The sequence below is a fragment of the Micromys minutus genome (assembly GCF_963924665.1).
Source record: "Micromys minutus genome assembly, chromosome: 7".
Taxonomy (NCBI): domain Eukaryota; kingdom Metazoa; phylum Chordata; class Mammalia; order Rodentia; family Muridae; genus Micromys; species Micromys minutus.
Window position 1 is genome coordinate 56,775,680 of NC_137976.1, and position 25,304 is coordinate 56,800,983.

General features: G+C 38.3%; 2 protein-coding genes across 2 annotated transcripts in view; one reads left to right on the forward strand and one right to left on the reverse strand.

Annotated features, from left to right (window-relative positions):
* Nucleotides 1-16,904, forward strand: part of LOC308422879 (cystatin-A-like) — a gene marked incomplete at both ends in the record, with an annotated part of 21,049 nt that extends 4,145 nt beyond the window's left edge. The window contains 2 exons of the mRNA XM_080919518.1: nt 12,836-12,937; nt 16,779-16,904. Of these exons, the coding sequence (XP_080775644.1) occupies nt 12,836-12,937; nt 16,779-16,904 (228 nt within the window). The remainder of the gene's footprint in view (nt 1-12,835; nt 12,938-16,778) is intronic.
* Nucleotides 16,905-20,528: 3,624 nt separating this feature from the next.
* Nucleotides 20,529-24,244, reverse strand: LOC308422880 (stefin-3-like; the record flags this gene model as incomplete). The annotated part of the gene is made up of 3 exons (XM_080919519.1): nt 20,529-20,624; nt 21,772-21,873; nt 24,179-24,244. 3 exons carry the CDS (start codon nt 24,242-24,244, stop codon nt 20,529-20,531), a joined length of 264 nt encoding a protein of 87 aa, XP_080775645.1.
* Nucleotides 24,245-25,304: the final 1,060 nt, after the last annotated feature.

A 25,304-nucleotide genomic window follows, 5' to 3' on the forward strand; every position in this document is an offset into this window, starting at 1 on the left:
GACTCCTGGTCAAGGGGTCTTAATGCCTTCTCCTGACATCTTTAAAACTGTATTTCACATGATATGATGGAATAAAAATCAACTAAATAATTTATTTCTAAAAGGTATTAAAAATATATTTAAGAAATATGTTTTTTGCCATACATTAGCTGTTCTTTCTATTGAGAGTTGATATAATTTCAGTTCATGTGTGCTGTCTTAGGCCAGAACTGTTGTTTCAGGAGAGTTTGACACATTAAGTCTTAAGAAGAAAGAAGATCTGTAATATCATAGAGGTCCATGTGAATAATCTGCTTTTCTTTTTCCTTCCTTCCTTCCTTCCTTCCTTTCTTCCTTCCTTCCTTCCTTTCTTTCTTTCTTTCTTTCTTTCTTTTATTTCTTTCTTCCTTTCTTCCCTCTCTCCATCCCTCCTCCCCTCTCTTTCTTCTTTTATGCTTTTCAGATGGATATAGGGGGTGATCACTTCCTTCACATGAAAATCTTCAGAGGCCTTTCTAGAGAAGATGATTTGGAACTTCATGGTTACCAGGTTAACAAAACCAAGAATGATGAGCTGACCTACTTCTAAGTAGAAAATTCTAAAGTTATTTGATTCCTCAATGTAATTTATACAAAATGAAAATTGATGTGGCCATCAATAAAGAAACATTCTTCAAATAACTGTTTTCCTCTCTAATTACTCAGTGTTGTGTTGACCTTTACTTCCTTGACAATTACTCTTAAATATGAAATGTTTCATGAATTTGTGTGTCCTTCTGGTGCAACAGCCATGCTGATCTCTGTATCATTGCAATTATTAATATATGTGCTGCCAAAGATGACACAGAGTTCATGGGTCATAGTAGACAATCCACAAGAACAATACCAAATTTAAACCTTATGAAAACTATGGCTCAGTTGCAACTGTATAAAGGATATTATCACCCCATCCTCACTGCAAGGACATAGGTGACTGTCAGGGAAGCACAGTCCTCACAGTCCTTGATCCCTCTGTTTTCCAGGAATCAAACACCAACCAAACATGTCTGCTTTCTAATTGCAAAAGGGAATTTGGCATTTTACAAGTCATGTTTTGAAACAACTGTATATATATATATATATATATATATATATATATATATATATATATATATATATATATATATATGTACATATATATATATACACACTTCCCCAACTTCAAAGTCAATTGCAGTGATTTCCCATGACAAACAAATGCTTCCTGGTGCTCACTAGTGCAAATAGCAGTGCACACTTCTCACAAGGCACAGCCAAAAACCAGCAATCAACACTGGTTGTGTAGTGGCATCTTGTCCCCAGGTGCCATTTAAACTTCTCAAGTTGTTGCAATAATGTCACTTATTATGGACTTATTATGGTCCAATCCAGAGTCATGTATTTCATATAATTTCTGTCTTCTTTTAAAATTCTTATTTCATATGTGTGTGTGTGTGTGTGTGTGTGTGTGTGTGTGTGTGTGTGTAACACACAGCCCACTTGTGGTCAGAAGATACCTTCAGGAAATAAAATACATTCTGTAGATATATGTTAAGGTGTTACATGGTTGGACAGGGAGAATGAGGCAGAGAAAGGGTGGAAAACAGAAGAGAAAGAGAGATGGAGAAAGGATAAAGATGGAACTTGGAAAAAAAATGAGCTGGATCCAGCTGCACTTAATTGGCATTTGGTAGCTATGAACATTTTAATGATTTTATAGGTCTTTTATCTCATATGCAAGGGCAGTCTGTATCTTTGTCTATTTGTTGTAATCTTATTTTATAGAGGAATGGTGGACTGAGAATTGAATATATAAACCTGAATGAAAATCTATTGGGCATAGAGTCATGTTTGATGGGAGGAAAGAAAACACCGGGGCGGTAAATTCCACCCTGGACAGAAGCAGAATCACCAGGGTGAGCTGAGTAAACCTGGGAAGGAAACCGTGCTAAGAATATGGCTTGTGGACCCAGTGATTAAGTCGATGTGCATAGCTCTCTATCAAATGGCGCCCTCGGAGTGAGACTACGGGGACCGATAAAGAGATAAACCTTTTTATTTTTAATATTTACTGCAACAACGTTCCCTTTCCATCACATGGTTCCAAGGTCCAAAGGGAGATAATCAGGCTTGGTGACAAATGTCCTTACCTACTCACCCATTAAATACGTCTATTGGACAACTTATAAGCCTTACAGAGCATGCAGTTCAGATATCTCAAGGGTTCTGCTCAGGGTCTTTGAGTATATTCACAAATGTGTGCAAACTTCACCATTTCATTTCATGATGTTTTCCTTTCCACACACAAGGAAGAACTGTCAGTCAGCTACCTTCCTCCCTCTCCTCTGACTCCTCACTGCTAAGCAGCCACTACATTTTTCTCTCTGGATTTGACAATATAGATACTATATATACATATCTGTGTGTGTGTGTGTATGTGTGTATGTGTGTGTGTGTATGTATGTATGTATCTCTGAACATACACATATGGAATCATTTCTTTGTTCATTTGTAATTGTCATTTTACTATGAAGAATTTTAAATGTTCATTAATATAACAACCTTTTATAACTTCTTACACTAAAAAGGAGACTTAATATCGTATTATATGAATACAAGTATAATTAATATATTTATATAATATGTTTGGTTCATTGTTTGTATGTTTGTTTGAGACAGGTAGCATCTATGTGTAGCCCAGATTGATCTTCAATTCAATAAGTAACCCCAGTTGGCTACTAACTCATGATCCTCCTCAGTCCCCTGAGCATAAGATGACAGAAATGTGTAATTTTGCTTGGCTGACATTTTCAAAATCTTACTATATTTGAAAATTATAACTTTATATATATTTATTATTGCCATAGTGGGTTTTATGAGAGCCCACCTGAGGCATTATAAAAACATGGAGAAATACATACAGTTTAAGACTTATGACTTTTGGCTGGGCAGTCCCTCAGGCAGCCTACCTTCTCTGCCATTGTGTCTATCCATGGGATTCTCAGTGCCTACATCCCAGCTCTGTCCTTTCTCCTTCTTCTTTTTTCTGTGTCTGTCTAGTCCTCTTTGCATCTGCCTGCATCTCTGCCTGTGCACACATTCTACCCATTCTCCTCTTCTACCTCCAATTTGCCCTCTACAATGCAAAAAGCCACACTGTTTACACTAGTGACTGACTTTCAGGGCTATGTGACCTTCCCCTGGGCAGCCTGACATTCTTACTGGAGCAGGTAAGTATGTGACAAACACATACATAACCTGCCAGCCTGGCAGTGGTTTATTTAACAGTTGAAAACACTTTCTCATAGCTGGTAAATGCAATATGTGTGGATCACCACAGGCTCTCCCCCTTTATTTCAAGAAATAGCTTTGTTTCCAATAACAGTAAATTATACACAGTAGGAACTACAATAAAAAGCATTATGGTGTCTCCATAGGCTGACTCCATCACCACATCTCCCCATTTTAGTTTAAGAAATGCGTTTGACTGTAATAACAGTAAAATGTACAATAGGAAAGACCATGAGAGCTTCCAGGGTGAGGATTATCTTTATAGTGTTTAGTCCATTTCTATTTGACCACTTAGGAGACTATTTCAGTATCTGTCTGAAATATTTCATTCCTTTTACATATCTTAAATAATTTTCTTATCACCATTTCTGCTTTATATCCTCTAACCTTTACAACTTCTATTTACCAACCTTAAAACACCTTCCTAGACCCTAAAACACTTTCTTACAGCCCTCACAACCTAAGCTTTTATATCTTTTAATCTCTATGAACTTTATGCCTCCATTGTGAATTTATGGTTTTTGATTCTTATAACAAAAAAGCTAAAAAGCTATCAATATCTGGTCTTCAATCCAATCAGAGACCCGAGAAGTACAATCTTTCTTGAGAACACAGGAAGTGCAGAGCAAGCAGCTTCCACATCTGTAAAAGGGACAGAGACTTACTGGATAACATCTGCATGGACAGATTCTACCTGGACAGCAACCTGAGGCTCCTCTGTCTTTATGGGGCACCCATCTTCAGGCACCAGGCCCAAAAGATCTGACAGACATTTTGAAAAGTAAGAACTTGGGTGGAGTGTCTCATCTTGTCTAGGTACATCAGGGCAATCAACTTCCCAGTGTCCTGCTTATGCAGAGTTTGGACTGAGAACTGTCTGCAGTAAACCTAAGGGGCAGGTTATAGCCTAGAGGCCAGCTTTACCACATTTGCTGAAAACTCCAGGTAGAGAATCTGCTGTACCCATCATCTTCTTGGATCTACAAGGATTCCATGCTTTATAGAAGAATGACACCCTATACTCAAATACTATGTAAATGCAAAGAGTGTTTTATTCTGCAGAAGTTTAACATGCAGAGGTCTCCCATTACCAACAGAGACAGCAAGTGAGCTCTCAGGCTCTATTTGAAGCACACTGGAGATCCAGGGTAGAGGAGCGTTATCTTACTCTATCTCTAGGCATTCCAGAAACAATATTTTGGAATGGAGGCTGAAGCCTGATGTTTTTCTATTAGTAATTGTCTTTCCTGCTCTTGCCTGGACCTGTCCAGTTCTTAGGCATAGTTTCCTGAACTTTGAAGGTTTTTAGCGTGCATCCCAGCCACACATTGGTGCATCAGATATTGCAGGGCTTTTCTGGGCCACTCTTTGACGTTTCGTAAGGAAGTGGAGACATCTACACAGTTTAGGGCTGTTGGCATTTTGCTGAGGCAGTCTGTCAGCTAGCCTCTAACTTATCCCAACTTCTCCAACATTGCATCTCTCCACCTGGTTCTCACTGGACATGTCCCACTTCTCTCCGATCTTGTGTATGTAGCCTTGTCACACTCAGAACACAGTGTGGTATAGCCCTCTTTCTCATTCCCCATTGAGTTTCATATTTAGTATTTCATTTTTTCTTTATCCCTTATCCCATCTCCCATTCTTCTATTATTGTGTTTCTACCCCCACCCATTCCCAACTCACCACCCTGTCATTCCTCTACACTGGGGCATCTGCCCGGATTTTCTGGCTTTTAGAATCTCTTGAAAAGTCTGGTGTAATTCTGATTTGTCTGCCTTTATATGTTATTTGACCTGCTTTTCTCTTCTTTTAATATTCTTTCTTAGTTTTGTGCATTTGGTATTTTGATTATCATATGACCCGAGTAATTTCTTTTCTGATCCAGTCTATTTGGAGTTCTAGAGACTTCTCTCATGTTCATGTGCCTTTCTTTCTTTAGGTTTCTTCTATAAATTTTGTTGAAAATATTCACTGGCCCTTTAAGTTGGGAATATTTGCTGTTTTCTATACTTATTATCCTTAAGTTCCATCCTTCTCATTGTGTCCTGAATTTCTGGATGTTTTGGGTTAGAAAATTTTTGCATTTTGCCATTTCTTTGACTAGTGTGCCAATGTTTTCTATGGTATCTTTTTCACCTGAGGTTCTCTCTTCTATCATGTGTATTCTGTTGCTGATGTTCACATCTATAACTCCTGATCTCTTTCCTAGGTTTTCTATCTCTAGAGTCATCTCTCTTTGTGATTTCTTTATTGTTTATATTTTTATTTTTAGATCCTGAATGATTTTGTTCAATTCCTTTACCTATTTGGTTGTATTTTCCTGTAATTCATTAAGGACTTTATGTATTTCTTCTTAAGGTCTTTTACCTGTTTATATCTTTTCTCCTGTATTTCTTTGAAAAAGTTATTCATGTCCTTCTTAAAGTCCTTTGTCACCACCATGAGATGTGATTTTAAATGCAAATTTTTCTTTTCCGGTGTATTGAGGTATCCAGGACTTGCTGTGGTGGGAGAGCTAATGATGCCAAGTAGCCTTGGTTACTGTTGCTTAGGTTCTTGTGCTTTCCTCTCTCCATCTGGTTCTTTCTGGTGTTAGTTGGTCTTGCTGTCTCTTGCTAGAGCTTGTCCCTCCTGCATGTCTGTGAACCTGTGATTTTAGGTGTGTCAGCATTCCTAGGAAACCAATTCTCTCTGGGTGGGATTTGGGTGTGAAGAGCTGTGTCACAGAGTTAGCTCCAAGGCACGGATGGAAACCAGAAGGATCCTGTCCCTGGTTGCTTCATGGTTCCTGTGCCCTGTGGACTTCTGGCGGGTCCCTCTTTCACCAGTTATGGGAGCAAAAGTGCTAGTTTACCCAGTGATTTTAGGAGTGACAGCACTCCTGGGAAACCAACTCTCCAAGCGGGATTTGGATAAGGAGAACTATGGCACAACCTTAGCTCTGGGGAGAACAGAAGCTTACATTGTCTCATTATTTCACTATTCTCAAACACCTCCCCTTCCTCAGCCAATCTCAGGAGGGTCTATTCCTTGGCTCTTCTCGCACTTGTTGTCTTTATGGTATGGCAAACTACAGAGAAATAGATGTTGACATTCAAATTTGTCAGCCAGGAATGGATACTTGCCTTAAATCTCAGCGTTTTAAGCAGAGGAACACGGAGGTCTATGAATTCAAGGATAACCTGATCCACATAGCGAGTTCCACACTAGCCAGAGCTTCTCTGTGAAACACTGTCTTTTTAAAAAATTGCCTTTTTAAAAAAAGGTGTGCCAAGGAAACATATTTCAAACTTTTGACTCAATGCAAAATGAATCATTATGATAAATGTCATGTAGGTGTATGCAAAAGGGTAACACTCATTCTCTTCTTTCTAAGGTTCACACTCCTATGACAACAGACAGCATTTTTTAAAAAGTAGAAATATATTTATGTAATCAAAGTTTTACATGATACATGAAACTTTGGAAATTGAGTCCCAAATACCCCAAAACAGCTGCCCATTTTTAACTATTTTTATTTGACCAAAAATAGACAACTTGCTGTACATGAACTGGACAGGTAGGTTTTTGGTCTACTGGTCAAAGACTGTGCATGGGAACCAACAAGGCTGGTCTGTTCATATTCTTGGTCTGTGAGTCTATCTCTATGATACTGAGCAGAAACCCTTCTAGAATCAAGATTTTATGACCTACTACCAGTCAAAGCTGGTTAAAAAACCTGCTCAAAGGCATCTCCTACATGGAAGGGCAGGAGAAGTTTTAAATGGGGTTTCTAGGTTTTATGGCTGTCTTCAAGGGATCAGGTAGATTTCTATTATCCACCTTGGCAAAAATATGTTTTCTTGGTCAAACTAGGGATTGAAACTAGTACCTTGAGCAAGCTTCAAAAGGAGCTCTACAACTGAGCTATACCCCTAACCTTAAACTGTCATTAACTGAGTCTGAACATGAGCAAAGAAATTTGCAAGAACAAACCATGTAATTGGCTAATGTAAGCATTGGGGACAAAGGCACATGTTTATAATCTTAGAATTTGAGATGTAGATTCAAGAAGATAATGAGTTCAAGGTCAACATGGGATACTCAGTGGGGGGAGGTGGATCAAGGAATTATTATGCTACATAATAACAAAGCTCTCTCTCTCTCTAATGAAATCAATTATTAGAACTCTGTTTGACTGTCATGATAGGTAATTTTGCCCACTTGATCAAAATTGGTTAGAAATACCTTGGATACAAACTTCACTGAAGGACATTCAATTGTGGGTCTATTGAAATGGGAAACCCCATTTTATATATACATGACACTATACTATTGTCCTAGACTAAACCAAAAGAAAATGAACTGAGAGCCAGCACTTGTCCTTTTCTGCCTCCTGACACCAGAGACATGAGACCAGTCACCTCTCATTCACCACCAGGCCTTCCCCCCCATGACAAACATAGTCAGGAATCAGGAGCCAAAATTCCTATTGTTACTGATGTCCTGGTGTCTCAGTGCTTAAAGGTCAGTGTTCATGAGATGACAGCTAGTAGGGAGGAGTCAAGGGTTTTCTGGAGGAGCACTGCTTGGGGACATGACAGCAGAGGGAGAACTTATCCTAAAAGTTCCATCTTGGCCAACCCATAGGGCACAAAGAGGTTGTATATAGTGAAAGCACAGAGCAGAAAAGGAAGCATTCAGAGTGTCTGTGTCATTCAGGGCTCTTAGTTATTTTTTTCTTTTCCAATGAATTAGAACAAACCAATAGTCCATGGTTCTCAAGCAAAGTTTCTTTTGCTTCCTTTTAGACAGCTGTATTTCTTCTCTGTAAGTCAAATCTCACAGGAATTTACAAAACTGACCTAGTAAAGCTATCCTAGTTGATGCACAGGATCAAAAATAACACTAATATTCTTAAATTATGAAAAGATTACTAGACTTCTGGGTTCTGTACATATAAAGAAAGGTGAATTAGCAGATTTTTTTTTTCTGACAGAGTTTTAGTCCAGTGTTAAGAAAGGTCTTTGGTTGTTTTTAGATATGAGTATTTCAGTTTTGTCTTAATTTTTAGAACTGTTTAGATGAAGAAGAATGCAGTAAACTAGCAGACATCTATGTGTATGTCACTCAGAACTGAACATGTCTACCGCCTTTCTGGAAAAATCACCCCAGTGTTCAGGGATGGATGAGCAGCAAGCCTCTGTTCCTTTGCTGTGCCCTATTCTCTGTTATCCCAGCATTTTCCTTTTGATATCAGCATTTCTTCTAAAGTGAAGCCTTTCCTTTTACATGGTTGGAATATTACCTGACAAGTTACCTATGGCTGCAATCCTATCACTTGGGAAGCAGAGACAGAAGATCAGACATTCAAGGCCATGCCTGGAAATCCCAGTGCTCTGCAGGTGGAGGCAGGAGATTCAGATGTTCAAGGTTCATAGTGAGTTTGAGGACAGCCTGGGCTACAGAGTGAGTTCTAGGACAGCCTGGGCTACATGCAAGCCCTTCTAGAAAAGAAAAATCATAAGGCATTGTGGGGGCATCTTTTATCCCAGCATTTGGGAGGCAGAGGCAGGGAGATCTCTGTGAGTTTAGGGCCAGCCTAATCACAGTGTTAGTCAAGGACATCCAGGGCTTCCCGCAGCAACCAAAACAAACAAAGAAACAATGATACAAAAACAAAAAGCAAGAGGATCAAAAGCAGCAGAAGAGCTAAGGGTGTTTGCCATGTTGTTCTTCATGTTTGGAAATAAACATTTTAGAAACTATAAGTGAAAGTCCACCATAGACAGTTGGGTGAATCCTATACAACAAACCTTGACATTATTAAGTATTCTCTTTAAAGAACTCTTCAAGGTTTACCATATTCAGAAACTCAGGTTATCCACGTCCTTCCCCATATGACACAACAGGATGACATTATTGGCACAGAGAGAGCAGGGGAGGACCCGAGATCACCACACCTGAATCCTAACCTCACATGCTTACTCACATCCCCTACTGCATTTGCCCCCAACTCCACTCAGCATTTCCTGTAAGAGATACAATAAGATGTGCCTGAGGCCACTCTCATTTCCTCAGCCCTCCAGATCCTGTGGAGATAAAGACATTAGAGGAGGAGTTTCCAGATACCTTTAAAACCCAACTCTCAGTGCTTGCAGAATCATTCCTTCTCAGTGTCCTGCACAGCAAAGAAGCAACTCACCAGAATCATGCTTGGAGGCATGTCAGAGGAAGCCAGCCCTGCCACACCAGAAATTCAGGAGATTGTAGACAAGGTGAGTTGTTATACTTCAGGAAAAAGTTTGATCCCAAGCTAAACTTCCAAAATTTTATTTATTATTTGGCTGCACATCAAGAGTGTGGGAAATGACAGAAACCAGAAGTATATGATTTTGTTCAGACATTTATACACCCAAAAGTAGAACTTAAGGCTTATAGAGAAAGTTTACCACCCCAAGAATAAAATCAGCCAGCTACAAGCTTTATTGTAATATTAGTTTTCCCAGTAACTGAAGATGAATTTATGCTGGATAACTTCATGTGCCTGATCTCAAGAGCTCTGATTACCGGTGGAATTTTCCAATCCTGCGAATTGAAGCTAATATGTGAAGCTGATTTGTTAAATTCTTAACATTGTTAAGGATTTCTGAATTGATTCTAGGATGTTATGACCATCAAACCATCACAGTCAAAATAGAACTCAATGTTTCTAGCAAGTTAATACAGGTTGCTTAACTTTTTCATCTATATTAAAAATGTATCGTGTTGGCTGTTTTACAAATGAGAAATGCGTGCAAAGAGTGGAGGTTGGTTTGGAATCTGTCACTTTATTTTCTTACATCACATTTTTTCTTCTCTGAAGCCAAATTATCCTGGCAGATAAATCAGTTTGGTTTATTATTTGTTTATTTGTTTGTGTGTTTGTTTGAGACTTGATCTTGCTAGATGATCTAGCCTGTGAGTAATTCAAACTAGCCTCAAACTCAAGACACTCCTTCTGCCTCAAAGCCTCAAGTGCTTGGGATTACAGACATGTGTCGCCATGTTAGGCACCATCAGATTTGATGTGAGTAGAGCAAATGGGAGCCTTCATGCCTAGGGCACTGAACATTCTAGAAGTGGTCACAGGCCTAAAATATTGTGGCTAAATATTTAATAGCTTAACAATATATTTATTCTTTTATGCTATGAGTACACTGTTGCTGTTTTCAGACACATCAGAAAAAGAGGGCATCAAATCCCATTACAGATGGTTGCGAGCCACCATGTGGTTGCTGGGAATTGAACTCAGGACCTTTGGAAGAGCAGTCAGTTCTCTTAACTGCTGAGTCATTTCTTTAGCCTGACTAAATACTTAAGGCTAAACAGTTCTCACTCATAGATTTATCTCAATAGATATCTTAAAGCATGTTATTTTTGATCAATATTTAATCTTTAAATCTTCATTAGAATCCTCACATCAACTTGGTGTTCTCAACCTTAAGTGTGCACATGAGTCACCTGTTGCTCCAGACAGAATGCAAATCTGACTGAAGACTGACAGGCCAGTGTGTCCACATTTCTTCCCAGGTCTCTGGAAGTGTGGACACTTCTACCCATGACTTCAGTTTCCTGTAGTATCAGATATACTAAGTATCCTAGAAAGCTTGGGAAGACAAGGTCTTAAAATAGGAAACCAAGGAAAAGGACTCCATTCTACCCATAAAGAGTTAGAACTAAAAGGACAACTAAAATGTCATGCATAAAAAGTATTTAAAAAACAATTGTGCACAGATGAGTCACAGTTGATATTTCTTTTAAGTGAAATACAAATCTTTTTCTTCCGGGAACTAGGGCTATAAGGAGATAGACAGAGATATACAGTTATTTGAAATAAACAAGTTACAACAGATTTTATTGATTTACTTAATAGTTGGTCATCTGGTTATCTAGAAGAATTATTCTTTTGAAACAGGTGTCTTCCTATTTCTCTCAGTAGTCCAAACCTCACAAATTCTAGTAATGCTTTTGCCTCTAGCCTCCCAACTGCCAAGGACTACTGGAGGGTGACATCCTGCCTGCCTAGAATAACTTTTGAACATGATATTTTCATTCGTTTGTTGAGAGTTTCACAAATGCATAAAATATATTTTAATCATACAATTTTTAAGGTAGAAGGACTCCTGGAAGGGCTTCTACCTTAAAAGGTAGAATGCTCATGATACCACCTATGGATGGCATCTTCCATAATAACATGTATTTAGAAGTGAGTTCTAGCTCCAGAGAAGCTAGAATATAGATTATCAATGAGGTCACCTCACCTGGAAAAAAGCTTCGCTGTTTTAAAAGCCTTGATTTCTGTCCCACCTCTTAGTTAATCATCAAAGCCCCCAGGCAGGCAAGGATGCAATTCATCCTATCTCTAGATGATGAAACCAAGACTTAAAATGCTTTTAAGAGTCACCCAGGGGAGACACTTTCCTTTCTCATTGTACAGCCTCAGCACCCTGTGGAGTTCTGCAGGAATGAGGGGAGGGAATACAGTAAGCTTGCTTTCTCTGTGGAAACTAGGGCCTCGGGCATAAATTAACATGTGAGATGCACAGTTCAGAACCATTACTTAGGGACATTTCCTGAGTCACTCCTAGGTATTGAGCATCTGGCTATAAACTGTAGATGTTACATATAGGCTAAAAGAAAAGGCCTCTATTACCCACAAATAAACAGTATAGAGAAAAATCAAAATATCTAGGTAATATTATAAAATAAACCTTAATTAAGCACTGTTTCATGATCACAGGCTTAAGATAAAAGGACATTAGGCAAATCTACCAACCCCTTTTCTGTCAGGTGAGCAGGTACAGGCTGGTGGCTCAGCTCCCAGATGTCACTCATCTGTCCTGTCTTGCAGGAGAAAGCCTCAGGGGACAAGTCCCACTAAAGTGTTGGGAGGCAGAGAAGCAGGCAGTAAACTGTATTTTTAGGAAGCATTTTCTCAATCACAGTAATCATCTCCCTACAAAGAACACTACTGGGCAGATACAATGAAACATCCTTATTAAATCAGGAAATCCAGTCTATTCCTGAGACTATGGTTGGTTGGATCCCCACACAGTGTCATGCCAGAAGGGGTTATTGTATCCCTAGAATAATCTGAGCCCAGAGAAAATCTCCACTATGTGCCATTTGCTTTGTATTTGCTGAACAAATATAGACATGCCTGTTGGGACCCTTCATTGCAAATCATGATTATATTGGTTTTTTTGCTTTATTTTTTTAAGTGTGTGTGTGTGTGTGTGTGTGTGTGTGTGTGTGTGTGTGTGTGTGTGTGTGTGTTTTAATTGTTGAATCAGGAATAATTCTGTAGCCTCAAATAGCCTGGAACTGTCTACATAGCCCAAACTGCTCTTGAATGATATTCTCCTGACTCAGTCTTTCAGATTCTGAGATTAGAGGATAGAGGTTTGAGCAGCCATCTCAGGTTCATCAGCATCTCTGAGGACTCTCAGCAGCATGAGGGTCCCGTTTTCTGAAGCAGATAACCTAACATCCCTAACATCATCCCCTACTTTCTCCTCATAAGCTCAGACCACAGCTTGAAGAGAAAACCAATGAGAAATATGAAAAATTCAAGGCCATCGAGTATAAAACTCAAGTCGTCGCTGGACAGAATTTCTTCATTAAGGTTAGATGCCGACCTCCCTCAAGCACTGATGTGATTGTTTTCTGTTGCTCCAACTGTAGCTTCTTTTCTATAACTGGTCTCTAATTAAGACACTTGTCAGTGTAAGATCCCCAAGTGAATCCAATGACAGGATATTTACCCTGTATTTCCTCATAAATACAGATAGCTTTTTTTTTATGTAGTTCATAATTTCTAGAACCCTGTAGAAAAAAAAAATGGGAGTAACAGCTCGGACATTGGTTTGCGGCCAAGGCTGCTTATTCTGTCAGCTGGATGTGGGAGCTAACATTTTAGTATATGGAAACTGGCCAGTGTCTTAGAGCATTTTCCATCTCAAAACTTTCTAATTCTATGTGTGATCAAATTACATGCACTTAAGAACTTCAATCATTAGATGAAACAGTCATTAAAGCCACTTCTATTCTTTAAATGAGAGTTATTAATATAAGTTAAATGAATTTTTAAATTATTTTTTATACATGAGTGCTCTGTCTACGTGTATGCCTGCATGCCAGAAGTGGGCATCAGGTCCCATTATAAATGGCTGTGAGCCACCAGGTGGTTGCTAGGAACTGAACTCAGTACTCTTAACCACTGAGCCATCTCTCCAGCCTCCACATAACTCTATTCACAACTCAAGCAGGTCCAACTGATGGCACTCTAGCAACAGTACAAAACCATTCTTAAAGTATTTTATAAAGACATTTTAGGAGCTGGAAAATGACTCAACTCTCAAGAGTAAATGTGGCTTTTACAGAAACCCCAAGCTCAGTATCCAGCACCCACATCAGGTTGTTCATATCAGCTGTAATCCCAGCTGTAAAGATCTGTTACCTCTGGTCCCTGAGGGTACCTGCTTCTATATGTGCATAGACACACACTGACACATACAACTTCTTAAATTTTAAAACAGATTTTATATAAAAAAATTAATTAAATGGCTTCCTGATTAAGTGCTAATGAAAAAATAATTTGGCATTCTTGTGATATCCAGGGAAACAATTCAAAAACTCAACTGTCAATAATAAATAAGAGCTGTATTTACCTCTTTGTAATAAACAATATTACTCCTGACTCATAGCAGTCAAGTGCCTTTACCTCCCCTGCTTTGTCATTGAACCAAGGCACAGTTACATTTGTTTTTGTTTTGTTTTTTTTTAACTTAAGCTATATGTTTTTAATGTGTTTGGTTTGTTCGTTCGTTTGTTTAATGACATGAGCAGAGCTGGCCAGCTCAACATGGCTACTTTTAGTTCTGAGTTGTATATGAGGACTGGAAAAGCTCAGTTTAATCAAATTTGAGTTGCTGGTGTGTTCCATGCCTGAAGAAACACGTGAACAAACCCCAGCTGTGTCCTCAGAAGGGATTGCTTCCTTCCATGATCTTTCTTCACATCTGCTAAAAAAAAGAAAAAGAAAAGTTTTCAGGAAAAAAATTGTTGTATTTAAAGATAGGAAAACTTCCACCAAAATTGGGATTATTTTGATAGTTTTGATTATCTAACTAAGAACATTTCCTATTAACTCCTTAACATGTTCCATTAAAAAAAAATCTGTCAGAAAATGATCTTGGCAAGTTTTTGCCTGGCCATTCTATTTCAATGTGGATGCATGATCATCAACCCCAGCCCCACCCCCACCCTTGGCTCTCCCCCTCACCCTCCATTCTGCTACTGAGCCTTAGTCCCCTCCTTTCTTCCTGCAGGTTGGCTGTTGGCCTCACTTCTCTCAGCCACTCTCTCCATTTCATTTGCTAGGGGTAGGGTTTTCTAATTATCTTGAATCTCTACTGAAAGGACGGTAGAGGACCACAGGCTTCAATGTTAGGTCACCCAAGGGTTGACCTCTGTTACACTTCTATTTGTTCTATCTGCTCATACTTGTTATAAACCTATGTGATCCCAAGATCTCCTCCCCTAAGCATAATGATCCCTTGCCCTGAACAGAGAGGAAAATAACCCAAGATGGGCTTAGGATGTGCCAGGTACTGTTCTACAAGCAAGCCACAGCCCTCTTCAACCCTTACCAAAAAAAAAAAAAAAAAAAAAAAAAATCCATGAAACAAATCAAAGCCATTGCTGGCTCTGGGAATATTAACAATGTTTGCTAAAGAGGAGTTCTTTTCTAAGTAGAAAACAAATGTGTTTTTTAAAAAGACAGACTGTAGAGTGAGAATAATGCAAATGCTGAGCATGGGACATGCCTGTAATCCAATTACTCTGAAGAAAAGACAGGATTCCCAAGTCTGAAGCCAGCCTGGGCTATGCAGAAATTCTGCCTCAAAATAAAACTGACCCACAAGAGAAATAAAACGATGTATGTGTTGGAATCTAACATTTCTGTGTGCCACTTTGGTCTCTGCCACATAATCACTGAGAGCATTGGGGGGGGGGGGGATTACAATTCAATGTTTGTGGTTTGTGGTGCTTAGGGTGTTTGTGTTGTACTTTGTTTTGTTTTGGTTGTTATTATATTGACACAAGGTCTCATGTATCTCAGGAAGTCCTGGAACTCAAACTTTATATATAATTGAAAAATGACTTTAAACTTCTGCTTCTTTTGCCGCTACCCCCTGACTGCTGAGATAATAGTCACACACCACCAGGCATATGAGGTTCTGGAAGACCAAACCCAAGGCCTCATACAAGCCAGGAAAACACTCTGCTAAATAAGCTACATCCCCAGCTCCAGAAAAAAAATTGTCTCTGTAAATCTGTTTCTGACATTTTTGACATTGATACTGTAGAAGTTTTTCTCAGTCCTACGGGAAGAAATCAGTGTGATCACACACATGTACACACATGTACATGCACATACAAACACTTTTTGTATGATGCTCATCATACTGACATATATTAATGGTAAACTCTGGTTAGTAACATTCTAAGATTAAGGTAAGAAGGGATATCAGGGCATATTGTCTACTGTAGAAACAAAACTTTTATTGTTCCAATAAAGAAAAAAGTGGCAGTTCTAATCAGGATGGTGTAGGACCCCAGGTTTATGACCAAACTACCATTGAAAGTGTTACGCCCCTGGTACTTAGGCTTCTTTATTTTTACTTTACAAAGAGGCAGCCATGTGGCCATTTACCAATAGGTTTTCAACACAGCAGAGATATGGAGGCCAAACAGTCCATGTTTTCTAAAGCAAATCTGAGTTTCTTTTCCCTTATTAAACTATATGCCAATTTTTCTCCCAACTTAGAAGTCAGAAAACAGAATCACCAAAAACACAGGCTTCCCTCTGCTCCTTTCCAGTCATCATGAGAATAAAACATAACTGTGGTGCCAAGATTTTAATGAAAAGTACAGTAAGTGAAATCAAGATAGAGAAATAGATTAGTGGGTAGGGGCACTGGCAGTCCTTGCACAGGACTTGGGTTTGGGTCTTAGCACCCACATGGTATCTTACAACTATCTATGACTCTAGTTGTAGGGGATTTAACAGCCTCTTCTTAAGGCTTCAGACAATGCATACATGTGATGTACTTATATGCAAGGAGGCAAAACATTTATACAAATAAATTGAATAATTTTTTCTAAAAGATATTAAAACTACATCTAAGAAATATTTTTTCTACCATACTGTTAGCTGCTATTTTTTCCAATATACAAGTTGATGGAAGTTCAGTTCGTTGGTGTTGTGTTGGGCCAGAAGTGTTGTTGCAGAAGAGTGTGTCACATCACATTTTGACAAGAAAGTAGATCTGTCCTACAATTGAGATCTGTATGAATAATCTTTTTGCTTCTTTCATTCTTCTGCACTCCTTCCCTCCCCCCCTGTCTTTCTTGGTTTCTTTCTTTTTTTCTTCTCTTACGTCTTCTTTTATGTCTTTCAGATGGATGTAGGAGGTGGTCGCTTTCTTCACATGAAAATCTTCAGAGGCCTTTCAGGAAAAGATAATTTGGAACTTCATGGTTATCAGACTAACAAAAACAAGGATGATGAGCTGACCTACTTCTGAGCAGAAAATTCTGAAGTTATTTGATCCCTCTCAGTGTAAACAGATGTGGCCATCAATAAACAACCTTCAGATAACCGTTTTCCTCCCTCATTACTCAGTATTGTGTTGATTATACTTCCTAGATAATTATATTTTAAGATATGGAATGTTTCATGAATTTGTGTGTCATCCTTGGGGAAGACCGTGGTAATCTCTGTATCATTCCAATTATTTATATACATGTTGCACAGTGCTCATGGTTCAGAGTTGATACTCCACAAAATAGGATTCCAACTGAAAACCTTATAAAAAAACTATGATTTTTGGTATACATATTAGATAATTTAAATGGTTACCAGACTCTTTACAATTGAATCACTTTGTAAGGTTTGAAATAAATTACATAACTCTTGAGTAGTTAATTCAATTATAGACTGTACCCAATTAATATCTCCTAGAAAAAATTTAAAATCACTAACCGTTTGTAATTGATCACTTCTGATCTATATGTTCTGTGGCTGGATTTTCTGAAAACCTATATCATATCCTTGATGCTGATAGAATCCTATCTAATTTTTTTCAGGAGCAATTTTTGATTCCCAACAAGCCAACATAATCTTTACTTCAACAAATACTTTTGGTAAGGTATCTGTATTAGACTCACCCATCAAGATATCATCCATATAGTGATAAATTACAGATTGAGGAAACCGTTTACAACGTATTTGTAATGGCTGCAGTACAAAATGGATTTAACAGACATTTATAGAACATTTCACCCTAAAACAAAAGAATATACCTTCTTCTCAGTAACTCATGGTACCTTCTCCAAAATTGACCATAGAGTAGATAACCAAACAGGCCTCAACAGATAAAAGATGATCGAAATAACCTCCAACATCCTATCATGGATTAAGGCTGGTCTTCAATAACAATAAAAACAACAAAAAGCACACATACACACAGAAGTTGAACAATGCTCTACTCAAATAATAACTTGGTCAAGGAATAAATAAAGAAACAAATTAAGGATTTTTCAGAATTTAACAAAAATGAAGGCACAACATGCCCAAACTTATGGGATGCAATGAATGCAGTACTAAGAGGAAAACTCATACCTCTGAGCACTTCCAAAAAGAAATTGGAGAAAACATACACTAATCGTTTGACTGTACAACTGAAAACTCTAGAACAAAATGAAGTACATACACTCAAGAAAAGTAGATGGCAGGAAATAATCAAACTCAGAGCTAAAATCAACCAAATAGAAACAAAAAGAATTATACAAAGAATCAACAAAACCAGGAGCTGGTTCTTGAGAAAATCAACAAGATTGATAAACCTATAGCCAGACTCTCTAGAGAGTGCAGAGAGGGTAACCAAATTAACAAAATCAAAAATGAAAGGAGAGACATCACAACAGAAACTGAGGAAATTCAAGAAATCATCAGATCCTACTAAAAAATTCTATACTCAACAAAACTGAAAAATTTAGAGGAAATAGACAATTTTTAGACAGATACTAGGTACCAATGTTAAAACAGGTTCAGATAAACCATCTAAATACTCCCATAACTTCTAAAAGACTAGAACCAGTCATCAAAAGCCTCCCAAATAGAAAAAGCACAGGATCACATGAGTTCAGCACAGAATTCTATCAGACCTTCATAGAAGACTGAGTACCAGTACTCTCCAAACTATTCCACAAAATAGAAACAGAAGGAACACTACCCAACTTGTTCTTTGAAGCCACAATTATGCTCATACCTAAACCACACAAAGAACCTACAAAGAAAAAAAACTTCAGACTAATTTTCCTCATGAACATTGATGCAAAAATAGTCAATAAAAATCTTGCAAACCAAATTCAAGAACACATCAAAACAATCATTCAACATGACCAAGTATGTTTCATCCCAGGGATGCAGAGATGGTTCAATATACGGAAATCTATCAATGTAGACAATGTTTTGTCAACAATGTTGACAAAATTTAACACCACTTTATGATAAAAGTCTTGGAAGAATCAGGAATTTAAGGCCCATACCTAAACATAGTAAAAGCAATATACTGCAAACCAGTAACCAACATCAAACTAAATGGTGAGAAACTGGAAGCAATCCCATTAAAATCAGGGACTAGACAAGGCTGCCCATTCTCCCCCTACCTATTCAATATCATACTGGAAGTTTTAGCCAGAGCAATTAGACAGCAAGAGGAAGTCAAAGAAATAAAAATTGGAACAGAAGAGCCAAACTATCATTATTTGCAGATGATATGATACTTTACTTAAGTGACCCCAAAAATCTACCAGAGACATCCTACAGCTGATAAATCGCTTCAGCAAAGTGGCAAATATAAAATTAACTCAAACAAATCAGTATGTGTGCATTCACAGATACATAGATAGGTAGTGTCTAGAACGGGCAAATGCAGACAGAAGGATGTAGTGGCTGCTTAGCAGTTAGAGGTGAGGGGAGACGGAGGAAGGTAGAGGACTAACAGCTCTTCCTTGGGTATGGAAGGAAAATGTTATGAAATGACATGGTGAAGTTTTCACACATTTGTTAATATACTCAATGTCCCTGAACAGCCTTTGAAATATCTGAGCAGCATGGTATTTAAGGCAGGTAAGTTGTTCAATAAAAGTATAATGTGTCAAATGGGGCTCGGTGGGTAAGGGCATTTGTCACCAAGCCTAATTACTTCAATTGGGCCTTGGACACATGTGGTTGAAAGAGAACAAATTTCTTCAAGATATCTTCTAACCACTAGTGGGTTGTGACACACACACACACACACACACACACACAAATAAAAAAATGAGTATTTTACAATAAGAATGAAATTATGTGGAATGCATGAGTCTGGAATGGAACTCTGTAATAAAGAGCAACATTGTAACAACTTAAGAAGCTTAAGTGTCACCTGGGGAAATATCAGTGGCCATCTGTGTTCATTTCCTGGTCTTGGTTGTTGGTTTTGGCTGTGCCTTATGGGGAGTTCACACTGATATTTGCACTACTGAGCACCAGGAAGCACTTGTTAGTGATGGGAAATCACTGCAATTGACTTTGAAGTTCAAGGGAAGCATGGGGGAGTGGAGATGGCAGCATCTTCATAAGTTATGATTGTTGCAAAGCAAGACTTGTAAAATACAAATTTAATTTTCAAATATGAAAGCAGAGATGACATGCTGGGCAAACAAAGGAATCAAAGAGTGTGAGGACTGTGCTTCCCTGACAACCACCGAAGTGCCTGCAGTGAGAATGGGGTGATAAGATCCTTTACATAGTTGCAACTGAGCCATAGTTATCATAAGGTTTCCACTTGGTATTGTTCATTGTGGATTGTCTATGCTGAACCATGAACACTTTGCCCTCTATGACAGCATGTATATGAATAATTGGAATGATACAGAGATTACCATGGCATTACCCAAGGATGACACACAAACTCATGAAACATTCCATATTTAAAAATAGTTTTCTAGGAAGTAGAGTCAACACAATACTGAGTAATGAGGGAAGAAAACAGTTATTTCTCCAATGTTTCTTTATTGATGGCTGCATCTGTTTCCAAGAAGAGGATTTAGGCCATTTTGGAATTTGCTGCTTAGAAGTAGGTCAGCTCACCATGCTTGGTTTAGATAGCCTGATAACTATGAAGTTCCCAATCACCATTTTTAGAAATCTCTCTGAAGGCTTCTAGAATGATGTAACGACTACCACCTACGTCCATCTGAAAGACACAAAGGAAGGAAGAAAAAAAGAAACAGAGAAAAATGAAGATTATTCACATGGATGTCCATTGTATAACAGATCTTTCCTTTCAAGAATTGACTTGCTAAGATCTCCTAAAACAACTATCTGGCCTAGGCCAGCATTGATGAACTGAACTCATATTAACCCTTATATTAGGAAAAAGAGTAGATAACAGTATGGCAAAAATATATTTTCTAGATGAATTTTAAATATGGTTTAGAAAAATATGTTATTCAATTTTTTGTGCTTAAGTTTATCTCATACATGCAATGTCTGGAAAAATAAAAGGAGGGTGTCAAATTCCCTAGAACTGGAGTCATAGATAGTTGTAAGATAGCATCTGGGTGCTAAGACCCAAACCCAAGTCTTCTGCAAAGACTGCCCGTACCCCTACCCACAAATCTATCTCTCCATCTAAATTTCATTTATTGTACTTTTCATTAAACTCCTGGGTCATATTACATTCTAGTGTTACATTTTATTTTTATGATGCCTGGAAAGAGAAGAAGGAAACCTGTGCTTTTTGTGATTCTCTTTTGTAACTTCTAAGTTGGGAGGAAAAAATGTCATATAATTTGATAAGGGAAAAGAAACTTGGATTTACTTTAGAAAATAAGGAGTATATGATCTCGATACTCTGCTGTGTTGCAGCCTACGTTGTGAATGCACACAGGGCTGCCTCCTCTGTAAAGTAAAAATAAAGAAGCCTAGGTACTACCAGGGAAATACTTCTAACTGTTTTGTTTGGCATGAACCTGGAACCTAGACCTCCACTGTCACTTTTTTCTTTATGGGAACAATAAAGGTTTTGTCTCCTACATTTGACATTGTGCTCTTAGTCTTCAGATGCTATTAATCAAAGTTTACTGTTATTTATGGTACTAAGGATAGGTCAGTGTGTGTGTGTGTGTGTGTGTGTGTGTGTGCGCGTGCGTGATCATAGTGACTTCTTATTGTAGATTGAAAGAAAGCTTTCTGTATTCAAAAGGTAAAACAAGTTACCTGTGGATTTGGGGATCTTCTACATGTTAGTGTCTTAATTAAAGACCACTGGTAGAAATGAAGCTGCAGTGGGGACAATAGGGAACAGTCACATCAGTGGTGGAAGGAGGTCAGCGTCTAACCTTAATGAAGTAATTTTCTCCTTGGACGACTTGAGATTTATACTCAACAGCTTCAAATTTTTCATATTTCTCTTTGGTTTTTTCTTCGAGGTGTGGTCTGACCTTATAAGGAGAAAGTAAGAAATGATATTAGGGCTGTGTGGACTCACCTTATCTGAGTCACAGATCTGAAAACATCATCCTGCTGAGAGACCTCACAGATCTCAGAACTTGGAAGACTGAGGCAGAAGAATGATATTCAAGAGCAAATTGGGTTACACAAAAAGATTCCAGGATAGTTGAATCTGCAGAATGAGATTTCCTCAACAATCAAAACACACACACACACACACACACACACACACACACACACACACACACTAAATAAATAAATAAATAAATAAATAAATAAATAAATAAATAAATAAATAAATAAATAAAGCAAAAAAAACAGTAAGTCATAATATGCAATGAAGGGTCCCAATCGATTTATTTATATTTTATTAGTAAATACAAAGTAAATGTCATGTAGTGAACATTTTCTCTTGGTTCCCTCAGACCATTCTGGAGATATAATAGCACACTCTGGCCTGACACTATATAGGGACCCAACAGACCTTAATCATAGAGGAATATACATTAATATCTGTCTTATTCTGCTTCTCTGGAGCTACAAGAACATTTCTAATTTAATTTTATTACTGAAGATATATCTACAAATAGTGCCATTATCAATACAGCCCATTCCAGTAGATTCCTAACTGAAAATTAGATAATCAAAATACATTTTATGTATGTATAAAATCCTCAAAGTACTAGTGAGAATATCCTATTCAAAAATTACCGTACCCAAGCAGGATGACACACTTCTGTGTGAGAGATACTTGAGAGGCTAGAGGCAAAAGATGACTTGAACATGTGGGGATTGGACCACTCTGAGAAATAGCAAGTACCCCCTTTTTCAAAAGAACAATTATTCTAGATAACCAGATGATCAAAGATTAAAAATCATGAAAATCTGATGTATTGTCTTTACTTCAACTAACTATTTCCCTGTCTATCTGCCTACAGCCCTGGATCCTGGGATACCTTGGGGAGTTTTTATTTCAGTCAACATGAATACCATCTGTGCTTTGCCTGTACTTACTTGTTTTTGAAACAATCTGTATGCCTGTTATTTTAGTTGGTCCTTTTAGCATTTTCTTCTGACAGGTGAAATGGATGACTTTTCCTTGGCATCCTATTTTAAGATTCCATCTCCCCTGAGCCTTCTAGAAAGCCCAATATATGAGGTCCTATAGGAAAGTGGAGTCATATATAGGAGTGCCCACATTTTCAGAGACACTGGAAGAATTGTGGACATTCAGTCTTGTCTAGATCTCTTTGTTCAGATCAGTATTTTGGCTGGAGTGACAGGTGACTCATGTGCAGATTTAAGGTTGAGAACACCAACTTGATGTGAGGATTCTAATGAAGATTTAAAGATTTCATCGTCTTCAAAAATAATGTGCTCCAAGATATCTATTGAAATAAACCTCTGAATGAGAACTATTTACCCTTAAATATTTAGTCACTGAAATTTTGGCCTGTGACTCCCTCTAGAATATTCAGTGCCCTAAGCATGAAGGCTAAGCATGAAGCTATTCTACTTACATCACATCTTATAGCGCCTAGCATGGTGGTACATGCCTGTAATCCCAGCACTTGAGAAGTTGTGGCAGAAGGGGTGCCTTGAGATTGAGGCCAGTCTGACTTACCTGCAGGATAGATCATCTACAAGACCAAGTCTCAAACAAATGAACAAATGACAAGCCAAACTGATCTTGTCCTCCAGGATGATATGGTCTCAAAGAGGAAGACAACATGATGTAAGAAAATAAGGTGACATATTCCAAACCTACCTCATAATTTACATGCATGTCTCCTTTGTAAAACATGTAACACTATAATCTTTTCATAGAGATGACAGTTAAGCAAGATTTATAAACATGCTAGAAATATTGAGTTCTATTTTGACTCTGTTGGTTTAGTGGGCATGGCATCCTGAAATTGGTTCAGGGTTCCTTAGCAACCTTAGGTGCCTTAACTCATCAGCTTCGGGTAGTGGGATTGAAAAATTCCATCAGTAATTAGAGCTCCTGGGATCAGCCATGTGAGGTATAGAGACCATCCAGCATGAAATCACCTTCAGTTACTGGGGAAACTGATGCTGCACTAAAGAGTGTGGCCTGGCTGATTTTCCTCTTGTTACGTTAAAACTTCTCTGAAAGGCTTTTTGTTCCACTTTTAGGTGTATAAAGGTCTGAACCAACCCCATATATACCTGGTTACTATCACTTCCCACACTCTTAACATGGGGCAAAATTATAAATCCAATTTTGAAAGTTTGGTTTGGGGTCAAGCTTTTTCCTAAAATACATCGACTCACCTTGTCGGCAATCACCTGGATTTCTGGTGTGGCAGGTCTAGCCTCTGACGAGCCTCCGAGCATCATTCTGGTGAGTTGCTTGTTTGCTGGGCAGGACACTGAGAAGAAATGGTTCTGCAATTACTGAGAGTCAGGGTTTTAAAGGTGCCAGTAAACTCCTCCTCTATAATGAATTACCTCCACAATATCAGAGGAACTGGGAAGTGAGGGTGGCCTGAGACAAGTCCTATTGCAATACTTAGAAGAAATGCTGAATGGAGTTGTGGGGAAATTTGGTGAGGGACTTGGACAAGCTGTGTCAGAATGTCATCCTGTTATGTCACCTGAAGAAAGACATGTATAATCACACTTTCTAAATATGTTAAACCTTGAAGAGTTTTTTAAAAAGAATACTTAATAATAGCAAGTGTGGTTGCTTAGGACCCACCCAACTTCATAAAGATAATAAACTGTCTACAGTAGATTTTTATTTTAGTTTCAAATCCTAAACATGAAGAATAAAATGGCACTTTCATTTCTTCCTCTGCTGTTAATTCTCTCTGCGGTTTTATGTTTGTTTTTTTAACTGTTACAGTTTTGTTTTGGTTTTGGTTTTTTTATTTTTTATTTATTTTATTTTTTTGAGACTCAGTCTGGATGTGAAATAGTTAGTGGTTCTCTTGGATTTAACACCATTTCCAGGTTGGCTGCAAACTCACAGAGTTCTTCCTGCTACTGCTGTCCAAGTGCTTGGATTAAATCATGCACCACCATGCCAGATGATTATCATTTTTTCAGTAGGGCTTGCACGTAGCCCAGGCTGGCCTAGAACTCACTCTGTAGCCCAGGCTGTCCTGGACTCACTATGAACCCAGAATTTCTGGCTCTTCTGCCTCCACCTGCAGAGCACTGGGATTCCAGGCATGGCCTTGAATGTCTGATCCTTCTGTCTCTGCTTCCCAAGTGATAGGATTGCAGCCACAGGTAACTTATCAGGTAATATTCCAACCATGTAAAAGGAAAGGCTGCACTTTAGAAGAATTGCTGATGTCAAGAGGGAAGTGCTGGGATAACATGGGAGAGGGCACAGCAAAGAGCAGAGGCTTGCTGCTCACCCATCTCTGCCCGCTGGGGAAATGCCACCAGA